General features: G+C 37.5%; 1 protein-coding gene across 1 annotated transcript in view; it reads left to right on the top strand.

The window, feature by feature from the left end:
- DNAH7 (dynein axonemal heavy chain 7) overlaps positions 1-20897 on the top strand; it is a 331737-nt gene that overhangs the window by 298446 nt on the left and 12394 nt on the right. Inside the window, exons 62-63 of the mRNA XM_004032984.5 lie at positions 14779-14931; positions 16546-16723. Of these exons, the coding sequence (XP_004033032.4) occupies positions 14779-14931; positions 16546-16723 (331 nt within the window). The remainder of the gene's footprint in view (positions 1-14778; positions 14932-16545; positions 16724-20897) is intronic.

Raw genomic sequence — 20897 nt, 5'->3', positions numbered from 1 at the left:
CACTGGAGACTGGGAGGTTAAGGCTGCAGTAAGCTATGATCCTACCCAGCCCAGGCAACAGAGTGAGACCCTGTGTCAAACTAAAAATAAACAAATACATACAAATTTTGGTAAGTGATAAGTTTTATGGAGAAAAATTAAACAAGATTAGGGAGTAGAGAATGATGGGTGAGAAGCTCTCTTAGGTTGGGTCAGGTCCCTCTGAGGAATGACTCTTGGAGAGAGACCTAAATTACGTTGAGGGGCAATCCATGGAAAGTTTCAGGGAAGAGTATTTCAGGCACAGGGTATAACACAAGTGTAAAGCCAAGAGAAAACAAGCTGGGCCTGGTCCAGGAACACAAGTAGAAAGGCTGATTGGCTAGAGTGGAGTGAGCATGAGACAGACCCTAATACTAGAGAGAAGACGCCAGAGGCTGGATCGTGATGGTGTTAGCCATAGTTAGGGTCTTAAATTTTGTTTTATTTGATTTTAAAGTATAAATATAGAGAAGGCTTCAGAGGGTTTTAAGCACTGAAGTGAAATGACCCATTTTACATTTTTCAAAGTTTACTCTAACCACTGCTGAAAGGATTACGGGGAAACAGCAGTACAGACAGAGACCAATGATATGATTGAGAAATCCAGCTGAACTGGTCTCTTGTTCAGCAACTCCCTCTGCATTGGAGGCAGAGGGAGGTGGCTGCTTATGAGTTATTACTGAAAGAGGAGTCTACTACGCTGGCTGAAGATTGATGTGTGTGTGAGCAAGAGAGTAGTCAATGATAACTCCTAAATGTTTGGCCTAAGCAAGTGGAAAGTCTGGGCAAGGAACAGATTTGATGTAGAAAATCAAGAATTATATTTTGGTCATATTAATTTTGAAATGCCTGGTAGACTCAATGGGGAGGTCGAGTTGTTAGATACCTCCTTTAGAGTTCAAGAGGGAAGTCAAGGCTGGTGATAAATTTCAGAGTCTGCATTACCTTGATTATATTTGAAAATAAAATGTATAAATTATTTCAAATATTTTGGTAGTACTGATGACCATTTTTCAGTGGCAAGCAGGTCTATGCAAACCTATCCACAAAGGCTGAAAAACTGAGAGGCCAAAGAAAGAAGCTGGACAAATCCAGTTTCTCAGAAAGGAACATTTAATAGTGACTTACGAACAGAAGTCATAATGTCCAGGCAGCCGTGAGAGGAGATAGTGGGTCCTAACACCTTTACCCCCTAGACCCAGGGCTGATGCATCATAGGGAAGGAATGTGTAGGACAATTGAAGACGATCCCTCAGGGAGAGGCAATAATGCTATGTGAATCTGCCCAATGGCAGGGTTTAATGTCAAGGTTGTTTTGACCTAAGGGCAGGATTTATGGTAACAGTGGATAAAGTAGAAATCTTAAAGGCATTCTCAGCAGAGGGGTTAATGAGATGTCAACATGGCAGACTGGCATCCAAGATGGAGTTGGTGGCCTAGTGCGGTGGCTCACACATGTAATACCAGAACTTTGGGAGGCTGAGTTGGGAGGATTGTTTGAGCCCAGGAATTCGAGACCAGCCTTGACAACAGTAAGACCCCATCACTAAAAAGAAATTACAAGATGGAGTTGCTTTATTCTCCGCAAGCATAGATTACTTTGAAGCATCAATTTCTTTCACCCAACTCATATGAACTACTTATAATGTCCTTTCTCATGCCATTCTTTCATCATTCTCTTCATATTTCACTAATTTGAGGAAGAAAATATTTCAAATTTGAAAAACCTAACTTGGCATGATATCTGTGACCAATGTAGCAATGTAAGTGCTCATATTAAACTCATTTCTTTTTCCAGTATCTCAGTGAAAGACACAATCTAACTGGGACAATTTTATATCACATTCTCTGGTATAATGCTAAAACCAGATGTATTTTTAATGACAATATCCAATACATAAGACAAAACCTATTTCCTACAGTTACACAAAAGGTAAATTATGACAATAAATTTAGCAAACCAACATGTTGAACCTATATATTTGTAAAAGATCAAAGCTCTACTAAAACTTAAAAGTTCAATATTGTAAAAATGTCAAAGAATTGCAATTATAGAAGGATTCAATTTTAATTTACCCAGGATTCCAGCAAATATTTAAATACTTAGCAGTATTCATTGTTGGCAGGTTAGTCATCAGGCATTCTCATATGTGTTATTGGAAATGTAAATTGTTGAACCTCTTTGAAGTACAACTTGGTAATACCAGTAAAAATGTTAAATCTTCTTTATCCTAAATATATATATATAGATACATGCACACGTATGCAAAGCTATAAGCACAGGAATGGGCAGCACTGCATTGTTTCAATAAGTGATTAATCTAAATATTATCCAGTGGTTATGATAATATACACAATGAAATGCCCATCAATTAAGAGTGAGATAGTTTTATAGTTGCTGATGTGGAAAGATGCCAAGACATACTGATAAATGAAAAAAGGTGTATAATTTTATGTATTGTTTGACTCAATTTGTGATTTCTTAAAAATATGCATATTCTCTGTAAAATTATACTCTCCTAAATTTACCATATCTGCCTTATCATTTGCCCTCTGCTTCTCTCTATATATATCTTAAAGATATATATTTATAATATATATATTAAAGATATATATTTATAATATATATATTAAAGATATATATTAAAGATATATATTTATAATATATATATTAAAGATATATATTAAAGATATATATTTATAATATATATATTAAAGATATATATTAAAGATATAAATATATATACCCATATATAAGTGTTTTCTGAATTATTTGAGAATAATGCTTGCTTATACCCCTTTATCTCTTAATACTTTTAAGGTGTACTTTCCAAAAACAAGAATATTCTTTTACAATATCATAATACAGTTATCAAATTTAAGAATAAAACCTAAATGTAATATTTTTATCTAATCAGCAATAAAATACTTCAATTTTTTCAATCATTCCAGTTCTGTCTTTTCTAGCAAAATCTCCTCTGACACAGATTTCAGACCAGGATCAAATATTTCATTCCGTTGCCATGTTTCTTTATCTTCTTTATTCCAAGACAGTTTCTTAGCCTTTCTTTATCTTTGATAATATTGACATTTTTTAAGAATACAGAGCAATCATTTTATAAAATGTCCTGTGTTATTTTTTAAATGAAATAAAAAACTAGTTGGCAGTTTTTAAAGAGTAGAACAATAAACAAAAGAAATTACACATTATAATTATGGGATAAAGCTGAAGTTATACCCAAGAAAATTTATAGTCTTAACTTTATTTTTAATTTAATTATTAAACAAGAAAGATTGAAAAGAAGTGAATCATTTGGCTTAAGAGACAAGAAAAAGGATATCCTGTAAGTTCAGTACTAGAATAAATAAATTTTAAATGCTAAAACTGAACAAAAAAAAGGAAATTTTGAGGAGGAGGAGTAAAGGTATAGAAGTGTCAAACAACTCCATTTACAAATTGAGCTAACTGGTGTATATGGAACACTGATTCCCACAAGAGTATAATATACTTTTCTTTTCAAATTAACATGGAACATTTACAAAGATTGACTATATAAAAACTATGAAACAAGTCTCAATAAATTAAAAGGTCTCAGATCATCAGACTGTATTCTCTGATCAGAGAGGAATTAAGCTAGTAATGAATAACAAAAGCACAATGAGAAATACCCATATATTTGGAAATTTAGTAAAACACTTCTTAATAACTCACAGCTTAAAAAATTTAAATGAAAATTTAATAATAATTTCTATTAAATTAGAGTGAACAGATATCAACATGCCAAAAATTGGAGAATGCAGCTTCAAATATATGTTAGAAAAACAAAAAGCATAATAAAATAAAGACAAATTAATGAAATAGAAAACAAACATAATAGACTCAACAAAGCCAAATGGTCCTTATTTTAAGACTAACAGAAGTGACAAAGCAAAAAAAGAGAAGTAACCAAAAACTAATATCAACAATGGAAATGAAGTAATCAAAATAGACACTATAGTCTAAGAGATCTGAAGATGACATCATGAAAACATTATGCCAATACATTTTACTTATTTATTTCTTATTTTTGTGGTTATATAGTAGATGTATATATTTGTGGGATACATGAGATATTCTCGTACAGGCATACAATGAATAATAATTACATCAGGGTAAATGGGGTATCGATCACCTCAAACATGGATCTTTTGTCTTACAAACAATGAATTATTCTCTTTTAGTTATTTTTAAATGTGCAATTAAATTATTGACTGTAGTCACTCTGTTGTGCCATCAAATACTAGATCTCCTTCATTCTTTCATTTTTTAAAATATTCATTAACCATCCCTACTATTAACCCTACCTACCACTACTCTACCCAACATCTGGTAGCCATCATTCTACTCTCTAACTCCACAAGTTCAATTGTTTTAATATTTAGCTTCCATGGCCTGTGCATGGTAGCTCACGCCTGTAATCCCAGCACTTTGGGAACTGGAGGCCCATGGATCACCTGAGGTCAGGAGTTTGAGACCAGCCTGGCCAACAGGGCGAAACCCGTCTCTACTAAAAATACAAAAATTGGCATGGTGGGAGATGCCTGTAATCCCAGCACTTTGGGAACTGGAGGCCCGTGGATCACCTGAGGTCAGGAGTTTGAGACCAGCCTGGCCAACAGGGCGAAACCCGTCTCTACTAAAAATACAAAAATTGGCATGGTGGGAGATGCCTGTAATCCCAGCTATTTGGAAGGCTGAGGTAGGCGGATCACTTGAACCAGGGAGGCGGAGGTTGCAGTGAGCCAAGATTGTGCCACTGCCCTCCAGCCTGGGTGACAGAGCAAGACTCTGTCTCAAAGAAAAAAAAATTAGCTCCCACAAATTAAATGAGAACATGCAAAGTTTGTCCTTTAGTGCCTGGCTTTTTTCGCTTAACATAATGATCTCCGGTTCCATCCATTTTGTTGCAAATGACAGGATCTCATTCTTTTTATGACTGAATAGTACACTGTTGTGTATAAGTACCACGTTTTCTTCATCTGTTCCTTTGTTGATGGACACAGGTTGCTTTCATATCTTGGCTATTGTGAGTAGTGCGGCAATAAACATGGGAGTGCAGATATATCTTCAATATACTGATTTCCTTTCTTTGGGTATATATAGCAGTAGGATTGCTGGATCATATGGTAGCTCTCATTTTAGTTTTTTAAGGAACCTCCAAACTGTTCTCCACAGTGGTTGTACTAATTTACATTCTTACCAACAGTGTACAAGCATTCCCTTTTCTCGACATTCTCACCTGCATTTGTTACTGTCTGTCTTTTGGATATAAGCCATTTTAACTAGGGCAAGATGATATCTTATTGTAGTTTTGATTTGGGTTTCTCTGATGATCAGTGACATTGAGCACCTTTCCGTATGCCTTTTTGCCATTTGTATGTCTTCTTTTGAGAAATGTCTATTCAGATCTTTTGCCCATTTTAAAATTGGATTATTAGAGTTTTTCCTACAGAGTTGTTTGACTATCTTATATATTCTGGTTCTTAATCTCTCATCAGATAGGTAGTTTGCAAATATTTTCTCCCAGTGTCTGTATTCTCTGTTCATTTTATTGATTGCTTCTTTTGCTATGTACAAGCTTTTTAATTGGTGTGATCCCATTTGTCTACTTTTGCTTTGTTTGTCTGTGCCTGTGGAGTATTACTCAAGGAATCTTTGCCCAATCCAAGGTCCTGGAGAGCTTCTTCAACGTTTCCTCACAGTAGATTCATAGTTTGAGGTCTTAGATTTAAGCCTTTAATCCATTTTAACTTTTTTAATATGGCAAGATGGGGGTCTGGTTTCACTTTTCTGCATATGAATATCCAGATTTCCCAGCACCATTTATTGAAGAGACTGTCAACTAAAGTATGTTCTTGGCCACTTTGTCAAAAATGAGTTCACTGTAGATGTATGGATTTATCTATAGGTTCTCTCTCCTGTTCTATTGGGCTGTGTGTCTGTTTTTATGCCAGTACCATGCTGTTTTGTTGATTATAGCTCTGTAGTATAATTTGAAATCAGGTAATGTGATTCCTCCAGTTTTGATCATTTTGCTCAGAATAGCTTTGGCTATTCTGGGTCTTGTGTGGTTCCATATAAGTTTTAGCGTTTTTTTTTTTCTATTTCTATAAAGAATGTCATAGGTATTTTGATGGGGGTTGCACTGAATCTATAGACTGCTTTTGGTAGGACGGACATTTTAACAATATTGATTCTTCCAATCCATTGACAAGGAATATCTTTCCATTTTACTGTGTCTTCTTCAATTTCTTTCACCAGTGTTTTATAGTTTTTATCATAGAGGTCTTTTTACTTCTTTGGTTAAGTCCTAGGTATTTTATCTTTTTGTAGCTATTGTAAATGGGATTCTTGATTTCTTGATTTCCTTTTCAGATTGTTCACTCTTGGCATATAGAGATGCTACTAATTTTTGTATGTTGATTTTATATCCTGTAACTTTACTGAATTTGTTTATCAATTCTAACAGTATTTTTGGTGGAGTCTTTAGGTTTTTCCAAATATAAGATCATATCAACTGCACACAAGGATAAGTTAATTTCTTCCTTTCTAATTTGGATGTGCTTTATTTCTTTCTCTTGTCTGATTGCTCCAACTGGGACTTCCAGTACTATGTTGATAACAGTTGTGAAAGTGGACATCCTTGTTATTTTCCACATCTAAGAGGAAAGGCTATCAGCTTTTCTCCATGCAGTATGATACTAGCTGTGGGTCTGTCATACATGGCTTTTATTAAGTTGATGTATGTTCCTTCTATACCCAGTTTTTAAAGTTTTTTTTTAATCATTAAGGGATGTTGAATTTTATCAAATGCTTTTTCAGTATCAATTGAAATTATTATATAGTTTTTGTCCTTCATTCTGTTGATATGATGTATCACATTGACAAATTTGTGTATGTTGAATCATTCTTGCATTCTTGGGATAAATCCCACTTGATCATGATGAATGTATTGTTGAATTCAGTTTGCTAGTATTTTGTTCAAGATTTTTGCATCAGGGATGCAAAAATCAGGGATATTGGCCTGTAGTTTTTTTTCTCTGTAGTTTTCTTTGTTTGATATGTCTTTGTCTGGTTTTGGTAAAAGTAATACAGGCCTCATGGAATAAGTTTGTAATTATTCCCTCCACCTCTATTTTTCAGAATAGCTTAAGTAGGATTGGTATTCTTCTTTAAATGTTTGGTAGAATTCAGTACTGAATTCTAAGCTATCAGGTCCTGGGCTTTTCTTTGCTGGGAGACCCTTTATTATGGTTTTGATCTTATTACTTGATATTGGTCTGTTTAGTTTTTGGATATCCTCATGGTCCAATCCTGGTAGGTTGTATGTTTCTAGGAATTTCTCCATTTCTTCTAGGTTTTCCAGTTTATTGGTATAATAAATTGCTAATAGTAGCCACTAATGATCCTTTGAATTTATGTGCCATCTATTGTAATGTTTCTTTTTTCATCTCTGATTTTATTTATTTGGGTCTTCTCTCTTTTATTTTCTTAGTGTGGCTGAAGGTTTGTTGATTTTGTTTATCTTTTCATAAAACCAACTTTTCATTTTGTTGATTATGTACTTTCTTCATTTCATTTTTCCTGCTCTGATTTTTATTATTTCTTTTCTTATATTAATTTTGGGTTTGGTTTGCTCTTGCTTTGCTAGTTCTTTAAGATATATCATTAGGTAGTTTATTTGAAGTTTTTCTACTTTTTTGATGTAGGCACTTAAACTACAAACATAGTTTAGAAACACTTAAACTATAAACATCCACCTTACTACTGTTTTCACTGTATCCTGTAGGATTTTGCATGTTGCATTTCCATTATCATGTGTTTCAAGAAAATTTTCAATTTCCTTTTTAGTTTCTTCATTGATTCACTGGTCTTCAGGAGCATATTGTTTAATTTCCATGTATTTGTATAGTTTCCAAAATTCCTCTTGTTATTGATTTCTTGTTTTATTCCATGTAGTCAGAGAAGATACTTGATATTATTTCATTTTTTTGGATATTTTGAAACTTTTTTTGTGGCCTAACATGTGAACGATCCACGTGCTGAGTTAAGCATGTGTATTCTGCAGCCACTGGATGAGATGTTCTGTAAGTATCTATTAGGACCGTTTGGTCTGCGGTGCAGTTTAAGTCTGATGTTTCTTTGTTGATTTTCTGTCTGGATGGTCTGTCTGATGCTGAAAGTAGGGTGTTGAAGTCTCCAGCTACTATTTTTATTGGTGTCTGTGTCTCTCTTTGGCTGTAATAGTTGCTTTATATATCTTGGTTTTCCAGTGTTGGGTGCATATGTATTTAAAATTGTTATATCCTCTTGCTGAATTGACCACTTTATCATTATATAATGGCCTTCTTGATCTCTTTTTGTAGTTTTTGTTTTGAAATCTATTTTGTCTGATGTAAGTATAGCTACTCCTGCTCTTTTGTGGTTTGTATTGGCATGGAATATCTTTATCCTTTTATTTTCAGTCTATATGTATCTTTATAGGTGAAGTGTGTTTCTTCTGGGCAACAGATCATTGAGTCTTGTTTTTTAAAAAAATTCATTCAGCCACTGTATGTGTTTTGATTGAAAAGTTTAGTCCATTTACATTCAACGTTATTATTGATAAGTAAGTACTTACTCCCGCCATTTTGTAATTTTCTGGTTTTCTCCTCCTTTCCTTCCTCTCCTCTTAATGAAGGTGGTTTTTCTCTGGTAGTATGTTTTAACTTCTTGATTTTTATTTTTTGTGTATTTATTATATGTTTTTTGATTTGGGGTTACCATGAGGCTTGCAAATAATATCTTGTAACCCATTATTTTAAACTGATGACAATTTAAAACTGATTGCATAAACAAAGAAACAAGCAAAGAGAAACCTAATAAAAACTCTACACTTTACCTTCATCCCTCCTGCTTTTTTTGGTTTTCCTATTTATATCCTATTATACTGTCTGTGTCTTGAAAAGTTGTTGTAGTTATTATTTTTTATTTGTTCATCTTTTAGTCTTTCTCCTCAAGATATGAGTAGTATACACAGCACACTTACAGTGTTATAATATTCTGTTTTTCTGTGAACTTAGTATTACCCTGAGTTTTATACCTTCATATAATTTCTTATTGCTCATTTACATCCTTTTCTTTCAGGTTGTAGAATACCCTTTAGTATTTCTTATAGAACAAGTCTGGTGTGGATGAAATCCCTCAGCTTTTGTTTGTTTGGGAAAGTCTCTTTATTTCTCCTTTATATTTGAAGGATATTTTCACCAGATATACTATTCTAGGGTAAAAGTTTTGTTCCTTCAGCACTTTAAATATGCCATGCCACTCTCCCATGGCCTGTAAGGTTTCCAATGTAAAGTCTGCTGCCAGACATATTGGAACTCCATTGTATGTTGTTTCTTTTATCTTACTGTTTTTAGGATCCTTTCTTTATTTTACTACCTTTGGGAGTTTGATTGTTAAATCCCTTGAGGTAGTCTTTTTTGGCTTAAATCTGCTTGGTGTTCTATAACCTTCTTGTACTTGAATATTGATATCATTCTCTAGGTTTAGGAAGTCCTTTGTTACTACTGCTTGAATAAACTTTCTTCCCATATATATCTCTCTCTACCTCTTCTTTAAGGCCAATAAGTGTTAGATTTGCCCTTTTAAGGCTATTTTCTAGATCTTGTAGGTGTGCTTTCTTGTTTTTTCTTTTATCTCATCTTACTGTGTATTTTCAAATAGCCTGTCTTCTAGCTAACTAGTTGTCTCTTCTGCTTGATTAGTTCTGCTGTTAAGAGACTCTGATGCATTATTCAGCATATTAATTGCATTTTTTAGCTCCAGAATTTCTGCTTGATTCTTTTTAAAAATCTCAGTCTCTTTGTTGAATTTATCTCATAGGATTCTGGATTCCTTCTTGGTGTTATTTGGAATCTTTTTTTGCATTTCCTCAAAACACTTATTTGAATTCTCTGTCTGCAAGGTCACATATCTCTGTATCTCCAGGATTAGTCACTGGTGCCTTAGTTTATTTGGTAAGGTCATGTTTTATGAATGGTCTTATTTTTTATTTTATTTTTTGCTACCCAGACACTATTCAGTATCCTAGATGGTCTTGATGCTTGTGGATGTTTGTCAGTATGTGGGCACTGATAAGTTTTTACTGTAGTCTTTGCAGTCTGGGCTTGTTTGTACCCATGCTTCTTGGGAAGGCTTTCCAGATATTTGAAGGGACTTGGATGTTGTGATCTAAGTTTTTGGTCACTGCAGCTGTATCTGCTTTAGGGGGCACTAGAAGCCCAGTAACACTGTAGCTCTTTCAGACTCATAGAGATACTGCCTTGGTGGTCTTGGATAAGGTTCAGAAGACTTCTCTAAATTACAAGGGAAAGAGTCTTGTTCTCTTCCCTTTGTTTCTCATAAACACATGGACTCTCTCTCTCTGTGCTGAGCTGCTTGAAGCTGGGGGAGGGGTGACAAAAGCACCCATATGGCCACCAACATTGAGACTGTGCTGGGTCAGACCTGAAACCAGCACAGCACTGGGTCTCATCCAAGGCCTGTTGTACCCACTCCCTGGCTACTGTCTATGTTTGCTCAAGGCCCTGGGGCTCTACAGTCAGCAGGTGGCAAAGCCAACCAGGCTTATGTCCTTCCCTTCACAGCAGTCAGTTTCCCTGGGCCCTGGACGAGTCCAGAGATGCTGCCTGGGAGTCAGAGCCTACAGCCTGAAACCTTAAGAATTCACCTGGTGCTCTGTTCTACTGCTGCTGAGCTGGCACCCAAACTACAAGACAAAGCTATTCTCAAACACAGTTGTGTTATCTTCTTTCCCCTTTCCACAGGCAGAGGAGCCTCTCCCTGTAGCTGCCATCATCACAGGTTCACAGGGAGTACTGCCGGGCTACTGCTGATCTTACTCAAGGCCCAAGGGGTCTTTAGCCACCTTGTGGTGAATGTTGCCAAAGTTAGTCTGTGATTTAATAGCTAGCAAGTAGCCAAGTATTGATTAAGAAGATTTTTCTATTAAAATTTGGTTAGATCAGATGCAGTGGATCACACCTATAATCCCAGAACTTTGGGAGACAGGAGGATTGCTTGAGGCCAGGAGTTGGGAGAGCAGCATGGTCAACATAGTGAGACACCATCTCTACAATTTTTTTTAAGGGTCTCACTTTGTCAACCAGGCTGGAGTGCAGCGGCACAATCTTGGCTCACTGCAGCCTCAACCTCCCAGGTTCAAGTGATCCTCTTGCCTCAGCCCCCCAAGCAGCTGAGACTAAAGACCTGCACCACCAACACCCAGCTAATTTTTTTATTTTTTGTAGAGACGGGGTTTCACCATGTTGCCCAGGCTAGTCTTGAACTCCTTTCCAGAAATGCCATCCAGGAGCCAAGGCCTGGAATTCAGGACCCTAGGAGACCTCTTTGTGCATACCCCACTGTAGCAGTCAAGCTGGTACCTAAGCTGCAAGTCAAAGCCCCCTTTACTCTTCCCTGTGCTTTCCTCAAAAAGGAATCTCTCCTGGTAGCCACCAAGGTGGAAACGTGCAGGGTCACACCTGAAGCCTGCATGGCACTGAGTCTCACTCAAGGCCCATGGTGTGTACTACCTGGCTACTGCTGCTTATTATTCAGGGCCAAGAGCTCCTTAGTCAGCAGGTGATGAATCCCGCCAGGAGTGGGCACTTCCCTACAAGAGTGCAGGTTCCTTTATGACCAAATATGTGTCTAGAAATATTGTCCAGGAGCCAGGGCTTAGAATGTGGACCCCAGGACTGTTCCCGGTGCCCCATCCTACTGTGGCTGAACTGGCCCCCAAGTTGCGAGACAAAGTCCTCTTTACTCTTCCCTCTCCTCTCCTCAAGCAGTAAGAAGTAGTCTCTCCTGGAGCTGCAAGCTGTGCTGCCTGGGATTGGGGGAGGGGTGGTGCAAGCACTCTATTAACCACCCTGGCAGGTGTCTCACTAGATGGCATGCCCCCCGCAAGCCACTAGCTCCAAGTCTAGCACAGGACTAGGCCTTGCCTAGGAATTGTCGTTCCTGTGGCCTAGACTGCCTTTCAAGTTTATTTAGAACCCCAGAGCACTTTAGCTGGTGGTGGCAAGGCTTGCTGAAACTCCTGTTCCAACTGCTGGGATGTGTGTTTCCCCTGTAGTTAGGGTTGGTCTAAATGCTTCTTTCACAGGCATCAGCTGAGCTCTTCCTGGTGTTGCTGTCTTCTGTGACAGGAAAGCACTGAGTTCCAGTACAGTCTCAATCACTGTGCTCTCCCTCCCACAAGCGACAGATTCTCAGTGCCACACCACCACTGCCGGGTGATGGAGGAGGGTTGGCATCAGCAATTCAAGACTGTCTTTCCTGCCCTCTTCAGTGCCTCTTTCAGTGATTAAAGTTAAAACTGGGTACTGTGGTCATTCACCTGATTTTTGGTTCTTATGAAGTTGCTTTTTTGTGTAGATAGTTGTTAAATTTGGTGTTCCTGCAGGGAGGATGATTTGTGGAGGCTTCTGTTGGCCATCTTGCTCTGCCTCCCTTCTCAAACCTATGCCAATACATTTAAAATGTAAATACATTTTAAAATGTAAATGAAATAGACAAATTCTTGGGAAAACATATGTTACCAAATAGATACAAGAAGAAACAAAAAATCAGAATAATCTTTTTTGTGTTTAGAAGTTGAATGCATAAGTGAAAAACTTTACATGTTAGAAGCCTTTTCTGGTATCTGATAATTTGGGGTTGTCTACTTATGTTTAAGAATGCGGCATTATCATGTTGAATGAACACAATAAGAATACCGGTGATTGTTGACTGTGGTCTTCAATGTAATGTTACCTGGACTGTGGTCTTCAATGTAGTGTTACCTGGCTAGGCTGTTTAAGAAACATTCAGCATGATTATGTATTTCTTCTTGACCTGCTTCTTCTTGTGTCCTTCCTGGAAGATAAAGGGCTGGCTCTACTATTCTGGGAACTAAAAGGGAAAAGAAGCTCCAGGGAATCTCAGCATCCAGTATTCATGCATTCACTTAATCCCCCTGATTTCAGTATGGTAACTTTGGCCCTAACGGGGCCTGCCATTTCCCACTCTAGGGATTTCTGCATTTTCCTCTCCAGATTATATTCAAGGTAGGCAATGCATAGTTTGTGGGGCGGGGGAGGAAGATCTGTTTTTTAAACCAAGTTTTAATGATCTTTAACACTGCCCTCCTCGCCCCACTTTCAGAAGTATCTATGACATTCATTCCCAAGATTTAGGGGTATTGTGCAGTGTATGTCTGGTTGATTCTTAGCTTTTCCCCCTGCCAATTCAGGATCAGGTTTTTTCTGTATGCTAAATCTACTACCAGCAGTCCATATGCTTTCTAGCTCCCACAATTGTGTTGTCATTTTCCCTTCCCCTCTTTGTTTCTACACTTGGGGGCTTATGTCTTTAAAAAGTAAATTCCTTTACTGCTGTTTTAGTGGGGTTTTGAGAAGATGGCAAATGAAATGTGTGTATTTAGTACATCAAATTTACTCCCAAATCTTTTCCCTATGTTAGTTGGAATAATATTTTCAACTATAGAAAAGACAGAAATGAATAATAGCAACTGGCCCAGTTAAAAGTCAAATAAGCAGGAATTATCAGGGCCTTCAAAGTTTTAACATCCGTGCATCAGTCATTCAAAATGGGAAATGGTCAACTAGACTTCATAATTCAATTCCAGGACATTTTAACTTTTCAAAGCATTTTATGTAATTTTTCTAATTTTATATTTATCACCATCCTTTTCAGAATGCAGTATAGAACTGTATTACTTATTCACTTAATAGACAGTAAACTAAGTCAAAGTTAGTCTGTGATTTAATAGGTAGCGAGTAGCCAAGTATTGATTAAGATTTTTCTATTAAAACTTGGTTAGCTCAGGTGCAGGTGCAGTGGCTCATGCCTTTAATCCCAGCACTTCGGGAGGTCGAGACAGGAGGATTGCTTGAGGCCAGCAGTTTGAGACCGGCATGGGCAATATAGTAAGACCCCATCTCTACAACTTTTTTTTTTTTGAGACAGGGTCTCACTTTGTCACCCAGGCTGGAGTGCAGTGGCACAATCTTGGCTCACTGCAGCCTCGACCTCCCAGGTTCAAGTGATCCTCTTGCCTCAGCCCCCCAAGTCACTGGGACTACAGGCGTGCACCACCACACCCAGCGAATTTTTGTATTTGTTGTTGAGATGAGGTTTCGCCATGTGGCCCAGTCTAGTCTTGAACTCCTGAGCTCAAGTGATTCACCTGCCTCGGCCCCAAAGTCCTAGGATTACAGGCATGAGCCACCTTGCCTGGCTTCCTATACAAAAAAATTTTTAAAGTAAAAAATCAGTTGGGTGTGGTGATGCATGTCTGTAGTCCCAGTTTCTTGGGAGCCTGAGGTGGAAGGATTAATTGAGCCCAGAAGGTTGAGGTTGCAGTGAGCCATGATCCCACCACTGCACTCCAGCCTGGGCAATAGAGAAAGATCCCGTCTCAAAAAATAAAACAAAAAATGGTTAGATTAAAATTGTTAATATTTTTCTAAGGAATAATTCAAAGACTACCTGGCCTACTTGTAAGGAAAAACAAATATCTTCACTTTTTTTTTTCCTGTATGACTCAACCTTAACTAATCACAATGTAAACAAAGGATAATCATGAAGGAGGTATTTAAAAGGTGGTTGCTTATAATCTATCATAATCTATACTATTATATTAACCAAGGTTAAATGTGTTTCAGGGGCTTGCAGTCATGTCTACAGATCTTGAAGAAGTGGTTAGCAGCATTTTGAATGTCAAAATTCCAGAAATGTGGATGGGTAAATCCTACCCAAGCCTTAAACCACTTGGCAGCTATGTGAATGACTTCCTTGCAAGACTAAAATTCTTTCAGGTAAGTTTGTCTAAATGATCGTATATTGTTAAGTTTCTCCTGGTTTCATTTTCTTCGTCAGAATGCTTAATGTAATGAGTATTACTCTCTAGTTTTTCTGTGCATCCCAGGCACAAATCACCACTACTTAATATTTCATATAATGTATGTAACTGCTACACTGAACTGTCAAAAAGCTAGCACTAAATGAAGGCAGAAAACATCTAGCTATGTTGGTTTTTCCACTAAGTATTTAACATTAAAATAGATACCTACAGCAAAACATTTTCGAAAGCCAGTCAAGCTTCCAGTGAGGGGTATTATAGCTTCATTGCCCAGAACTTTTCTAGGTCATGGAATCACTAGATTGCTGGTTCAGCCCAAGTCAGTAATGACCTCAATGGCTAATTGTCTTGGAAATGTTGAGTGGGCAGAAGCCTATCTACTAATTGTCTGGTAATATTGGTGCTTAACTATGTTCTTATTAACAACTCTACCTATTAGAAATATTGGTTAATTTCCTAGATTCCGTATATAATGTGTCAAAAGCTGCCTATGAAGAAATTTCTGCAGGGATAAAAATGGTTAAATTCCCTTTTCATAATTCAGGCCTTTTGTTATGCTACAGTCAATACTAAGGAACTAAGATTGTTTTTGAAGGATAAAGTTATACCTTGGGCTCTTTTAGGGAAAAGCTTTTCAAACTCATTTCTTCAGATTGGCTTCTCTAATTTACTATCTAGTTAAAGTTGGTATTCAACTGACTCACCATTAGAATCTATGTTATGAACAGAGGACTAAAGTATCTTGATATTTCTAAAGGCCTTAAGGTCTCACTACCCTACTTCTTCCAGGAATTCCTTGTACAATATTGTGTTCCTGTATGTTGAATTTTACTGTGCTTTAGTGAAGTAGGAAGAAAAACTTCCAAAGCAACATTCTATTGGGTACTAATGACTAATTAGAGAGAGAAAAAAAGTGAAAAACATAACCATCTGACCAGACTTTATGGGGATCTCTTCTTCTGTTCAACTATGTAACATGATATGTTGTGTAGCAATGCGTATTAGATATTCACTATTGTAGGGAGCGTTTCTGAAACAATCATGGGGCATGTATAAAACAGACATTTGTTTGCATTAATGCACATTGTAATTTCCAAGCTGATATGATAGGTATGAAATTGAAGTCAGGACAAATACCGAATATGCCACCTGTTTTTAAAACCTTGAGAGTATGGCTTGTTACTCCTCAGAGGTTGTTAGTTTATCTAAAAGACAATAAATGTCTTTGGATACATTTTATTAAGTAGTGTTGTATTCAAAAGTTGAAAGGCTCCCTAGGTGTGGTGGCTCATGCCTGTAATCCCAGCACTCTGGGAGGCTGAGGAAGGCATACTGCTTGAGTCTAGGAGTTCAAGACCAGCCTGGGCAAAATAGCAAAACCCCTTCTCAACTAAAAATACAAAAAAAATAGCCAGGCATGGTGGTATGTGCCTGTATTCCCAGCTACTTGGGAGGCTGAGGTGAGAGGATCACCTGAGCCCTGCCTGGGCAACCAGAGATCCTGTCTCAAAAAAAAAAAAAAAAAGGTTGAAAGGTGCTACTGTTAGCCCACTTGTGTTTTACACCCTAGCAATGGTACGAGGTTGGTCCTCCTCCAGTCTTCTGGCTTTCTGGCTTCTTCTTCACACAAGCCTTCCTGACCGGTGCCCAGCAGAACTACGCCAGGAAATACACAATTCCTATTGATCTTCTTGGGTTTGACTATGAAGTGATGGAAGACAAAGAATACAAGCAACCTCCTGAGGATGGTAAGTGCAGGGACAGAATGAGTCGGCTCATATCTGGGCACTGAACAAAAACATGACATTCTAGCATACTTTCCTCAGCTGTTAAAAAAGTAATAAACATGAATGTAATTTACCTTAAATGCCAGAGAAAAAAATTATTGAGATACAGAGAGCAAATGAGTGAGCCAGGGGGAAAGAGAGAGAGAGAGAGAAGGGGTGAGGGGGAATGATCAAGCAAATAGGGGAAGAAAATGATAACAGTAGATGAATCTGGATAAAGAATATATGTCCTTTGTACTTTTTGCAAAATTTTATAAGTTAGAAGTTATTCCTAAAATGTTAAGAAGGTAATCATCAAATTAACAGCATATAGGATAATCAGCCATAATCTTATGTTGGCTCTGGGGACTTGACATGTACAGCATTGAAAAGAAGGTTTTTCCTGGTCCCTTGAAGCATATACCTTCATAGAATCCTAAGATATGTATTCTTTCCTGTCATTCCAAAACTTATAGCTTAACATTCCAAAACTTATAGCTAATAGAAACCTTTGCTCTGTGGTTGAAAGATTGTGAGGAAATCTTTATTTTCTTGATGATTGTCTACACTTTATGGCTACCCTGATATTTTATTTCAAATTTAGTGGACAAGGCCACGATTTTAAATAAGAGTTATTTTTTAAATGCTACAGATTCCAGAATTTTATCAAAATTGCCTTTATATAAATGACATTAATGTCTAAGTGACTGTTAATGTGTACTGCTTTAACTAGTGTGTTGAAGACAACTTCCTTATTCATCACTGAATGATGAATTCACTGGCTCACTCTTCTATCAGGCACTGGAGATATCCACAGGGAACAATTTAGGATCTTGTCCCTCAACTAATTTATACTGTGGTGGGAGACACTAACAAGTAGATATGTAATCACAACAGTGTATGATAATCACATTGCTGTGCCAAGAAGTTTTATTTTAAATTGATGGTCACAAATCTCAAGATGGTTTGTAACACTATGAAGCAATCCCACTATTCCCGGGGATATTTGCTTTCCTCCTCTCAAAACAACCACTTATGCCCTCTTTGCCCTGCCTTCTGCTCCCACATCTCATCTTATCCTTCATGAAAAAAAAAAAAGCCATCTGAAGAGAGCTTTAAGCACCACCGACTCAATACATTTGTCAACATCTGCACCCTCGAGGCATCCAGATCCCATTTTCTTTTTCCTTCTCAAGGGCTTTGCTCCTTTAATTGTGCCCTCTCTTTCAGGAATAAATTATTTCTCTCTTACTAGTAGATACTTCCTGTCAGCCTACAACATGCTCTAGAATCTCTCATCTTAAATCAGCCATTTCAATTGTCTTTCTACAATCCCCCTCAGCTGCTGTCCTGTATCTCCGCTCACCAGTATAGCAAAATTTCTCAAAAGAATTGTCTTTACATGCTGTCTGCAGGTTTTCACTTCCTATTTGTTATCTACCTTTCACCCCCTCTAATCAACTGATGCTGTTCTTTTCAGAGTTAGTGATGACTTCTATGTTGACAAATCCCATGAATTCTCTTCTCTCCTCATCTTAACCTCTTAGTGATTTTTACCAGTTGCCATCTTCATCTTTCTAGAGACATGCTTCTCTCTTTGTTTCCAGTACATCACCCTCTCCTGATTTTCCTTATCTCATTGGCCATATTCATGCTGGTTGGCTGGTTTAGGTTCCCCTAATATTAGAGTTTCCAAGGACTGAGTCCTGGGACTATTTCTGTTTCTGATAGCATCCTACTCCAAGTAACCGACCTTATTCTTTTTTATCTTTAAACATTAACTCTTTGCTTATGTCCTCCAAATGTAAATCTCTGAATCTTCAATCTAGATCTTTCCTCTAAGATCAGACCTCCATATCCAATTGCCAACCTGAAATCTACACTTTGGTATCTCCTGAATATGTAAAATGAGTCATTTCAATAAATGGCACCACCATCGAGACAGAAACCCAGGAACTCTTCATTCTTCTGCTCCCTCATCTGTTCATATCAAGGGCTGTTGCTCACCTACAATCCTACTGCCACCACAATTTTTTTTTTTTTTTTGAGATAGGGTCTCACATTGTGACCCCGCCTACAGTGTAGTGGCATGATCTCGACTTACTGCAGCCTTGACCTCCTGGGCCCAAGTGATCCTCCCACTCAGCCTCCTGAGTAGCTGAGACCAGAGGTGTGCGCCACCTTGCCCAGCTAATTTTTTCATTTTTTTGTATAGACAGGGTCTCCCTGTGTTGTCCAGGCTGGTCTCGGTCTCCTGAGCTCAAGGAATCCACTCACCTTGGGCTCCCAAAGTGCTGGGATTACAGGCGTGAGCCACTGCACCTGGCCCCACCACCATTTTTATCTTGCCTTCTCCTCTAGCCTTTATCCTGTCTCCCTACTGTCATTACCCACTTATTGCCCTTAATTTGTATAGAAGCCACAGAACTTTTTTAAAAAATGAAAATAGATAATATCAGCCTTTGGTCTCCATTGAAAACCCAGACAACTAAATAAGTTTTTTCCCTTTGTGGTTTGAATAAAATCCAGACCCCTTATGGTGACAATGAGGCCAGGCGTGTTCTAGCCGCCGCCCACCTGTACAAGCTCATCATGTGCCACTGTGCTCAGGTCACGCTAACCTCCTGACAGTTTCTAGAACGGCTCATGTTCTTTTCTCTTTGGGATCTTGGGAACACCACTTCCATCTGTTGGAGTCGCCCATTTCACCTTATTATCCTCTCTTGCGACTCTGCTTATTAACTTCAAAGCATCAGTCAGACTGTAATTATTTTATGTATTTCTTTATTATCTGTCTCCCTCACTACAGTACAGATACCAGAAGGGCGGTGATCTTGTTTGTCTGCACCATTCTTTCTTGAGTGCCTCTCAGTGTCTAGCACATAAAGGGCCCTCAAATGCTGCTGGGGGAAATTCCAAAAATTATGCTACTGGAATCCACTAAAAATGTATGGACTTGAACCCAACCTGTTAAAGATACCTTATTGCAGTCTCTAATACTTAAACAGTTTTATTGCAGAAACACATTTAAGAACAACAAATATAAGGAATAAAGAATCATTGGGACATATGATATCTTAGAAATATTATTTTTCAGCCACAGATGCCTAACATACCATTATTCTGACCATTTGTTCAAAATCCCTTTATTCTTAACATACTCAAAAGAAGCTTTATCCCACTAGAGGCTTTTAAAATAAATAAATAAAACAAATACAGAAGGAAATTTAACAACCTTCTGCTAAGTTATTTAGTTTATTGTTTCCTTAATAATATAAGCTTTAACAAATTTTTTTCCCATACAGCTCACTATATTACATGTCATAAAAGACACTAATAAATATGAGTTTGAGCCCCTGCCCTCATAAAATTAAAAGTATAGTTAGATAAATTTAGCAACATACCGGAAGGATAAATAATTTGGCTCAAATTAAGTATTTGGCAATGGAGGAAAGGAATGTCTAAGTTGGGTAAAAGCAAATCAAAGAAACAGCATGGATACTTATGGTGGGGCTGCTCTGTACCACTGCTGGGCTGCCCAGTCCATTACACTGAATCCTCACAATACCCCTATGGCTCAGATACTACTATTATCGCCATTAGACAAGGTGGAAACTAAGGCTCAGGGGGGTTAAGTAACTTGCTGAAGGTCTCACAGCTAATGAACAGAGGTAAGATTCAGACCCAGGCCATCTGGCTCTCATGCTTAGCTGCTTTCTCTATGGCCTACTGAGTATTTTGGTAGAAGTTTGAAAACATCACATTTCTCAACGCAAGTTTTCTTAAAGGAGTTATGGTTAATTCTTAAGTATTTAATTCAGATGCATGAATTTTTTTCTAGTTCTTTTTGTATTATAATAGGCAGAAGGTCACATTTGGGTTGAAGTTTGAGCAGCACTGATGATGTCTTTCAGGGTTATATGTTTTTGAACTCAGCTAAAAGACTGAATTTATAAGCATTGCCAAAAGCTTCTGAACTACCTAATACCCAAGATCAAACTATTGTGTTGCCCATTATTATATACTGAACATAATTATTGTATAGGGTAGTTGATATTTTTACGTTGATTTACTAATTTAATCCACAGAAGCTCTTATAAAAGAAGGTGAAGTATTAAAAATCCAAAATCATCTTGAAAACAGTGGAGTAAAAATA

Source organism: Gorilla gorilla, chromosome 11, assembly GCF_029281585.2.
Source record: "Gorilla gorilla gorilla isolate KB3781 chromosome 11, NHGRI_mGorGor1-v2.1_pri, whole genome shotgun sequence".
Lineage (NCBI taxonomy): Eukaryota > Metazoa > Chordata > Mammalia > Primates > Hominidae > Gorilla > Gorilla gorilla.
Note: the sequence above shows the minus strand (reverse complement) of the source record. Positions and strands in the feature narration are given on the sequence as shown.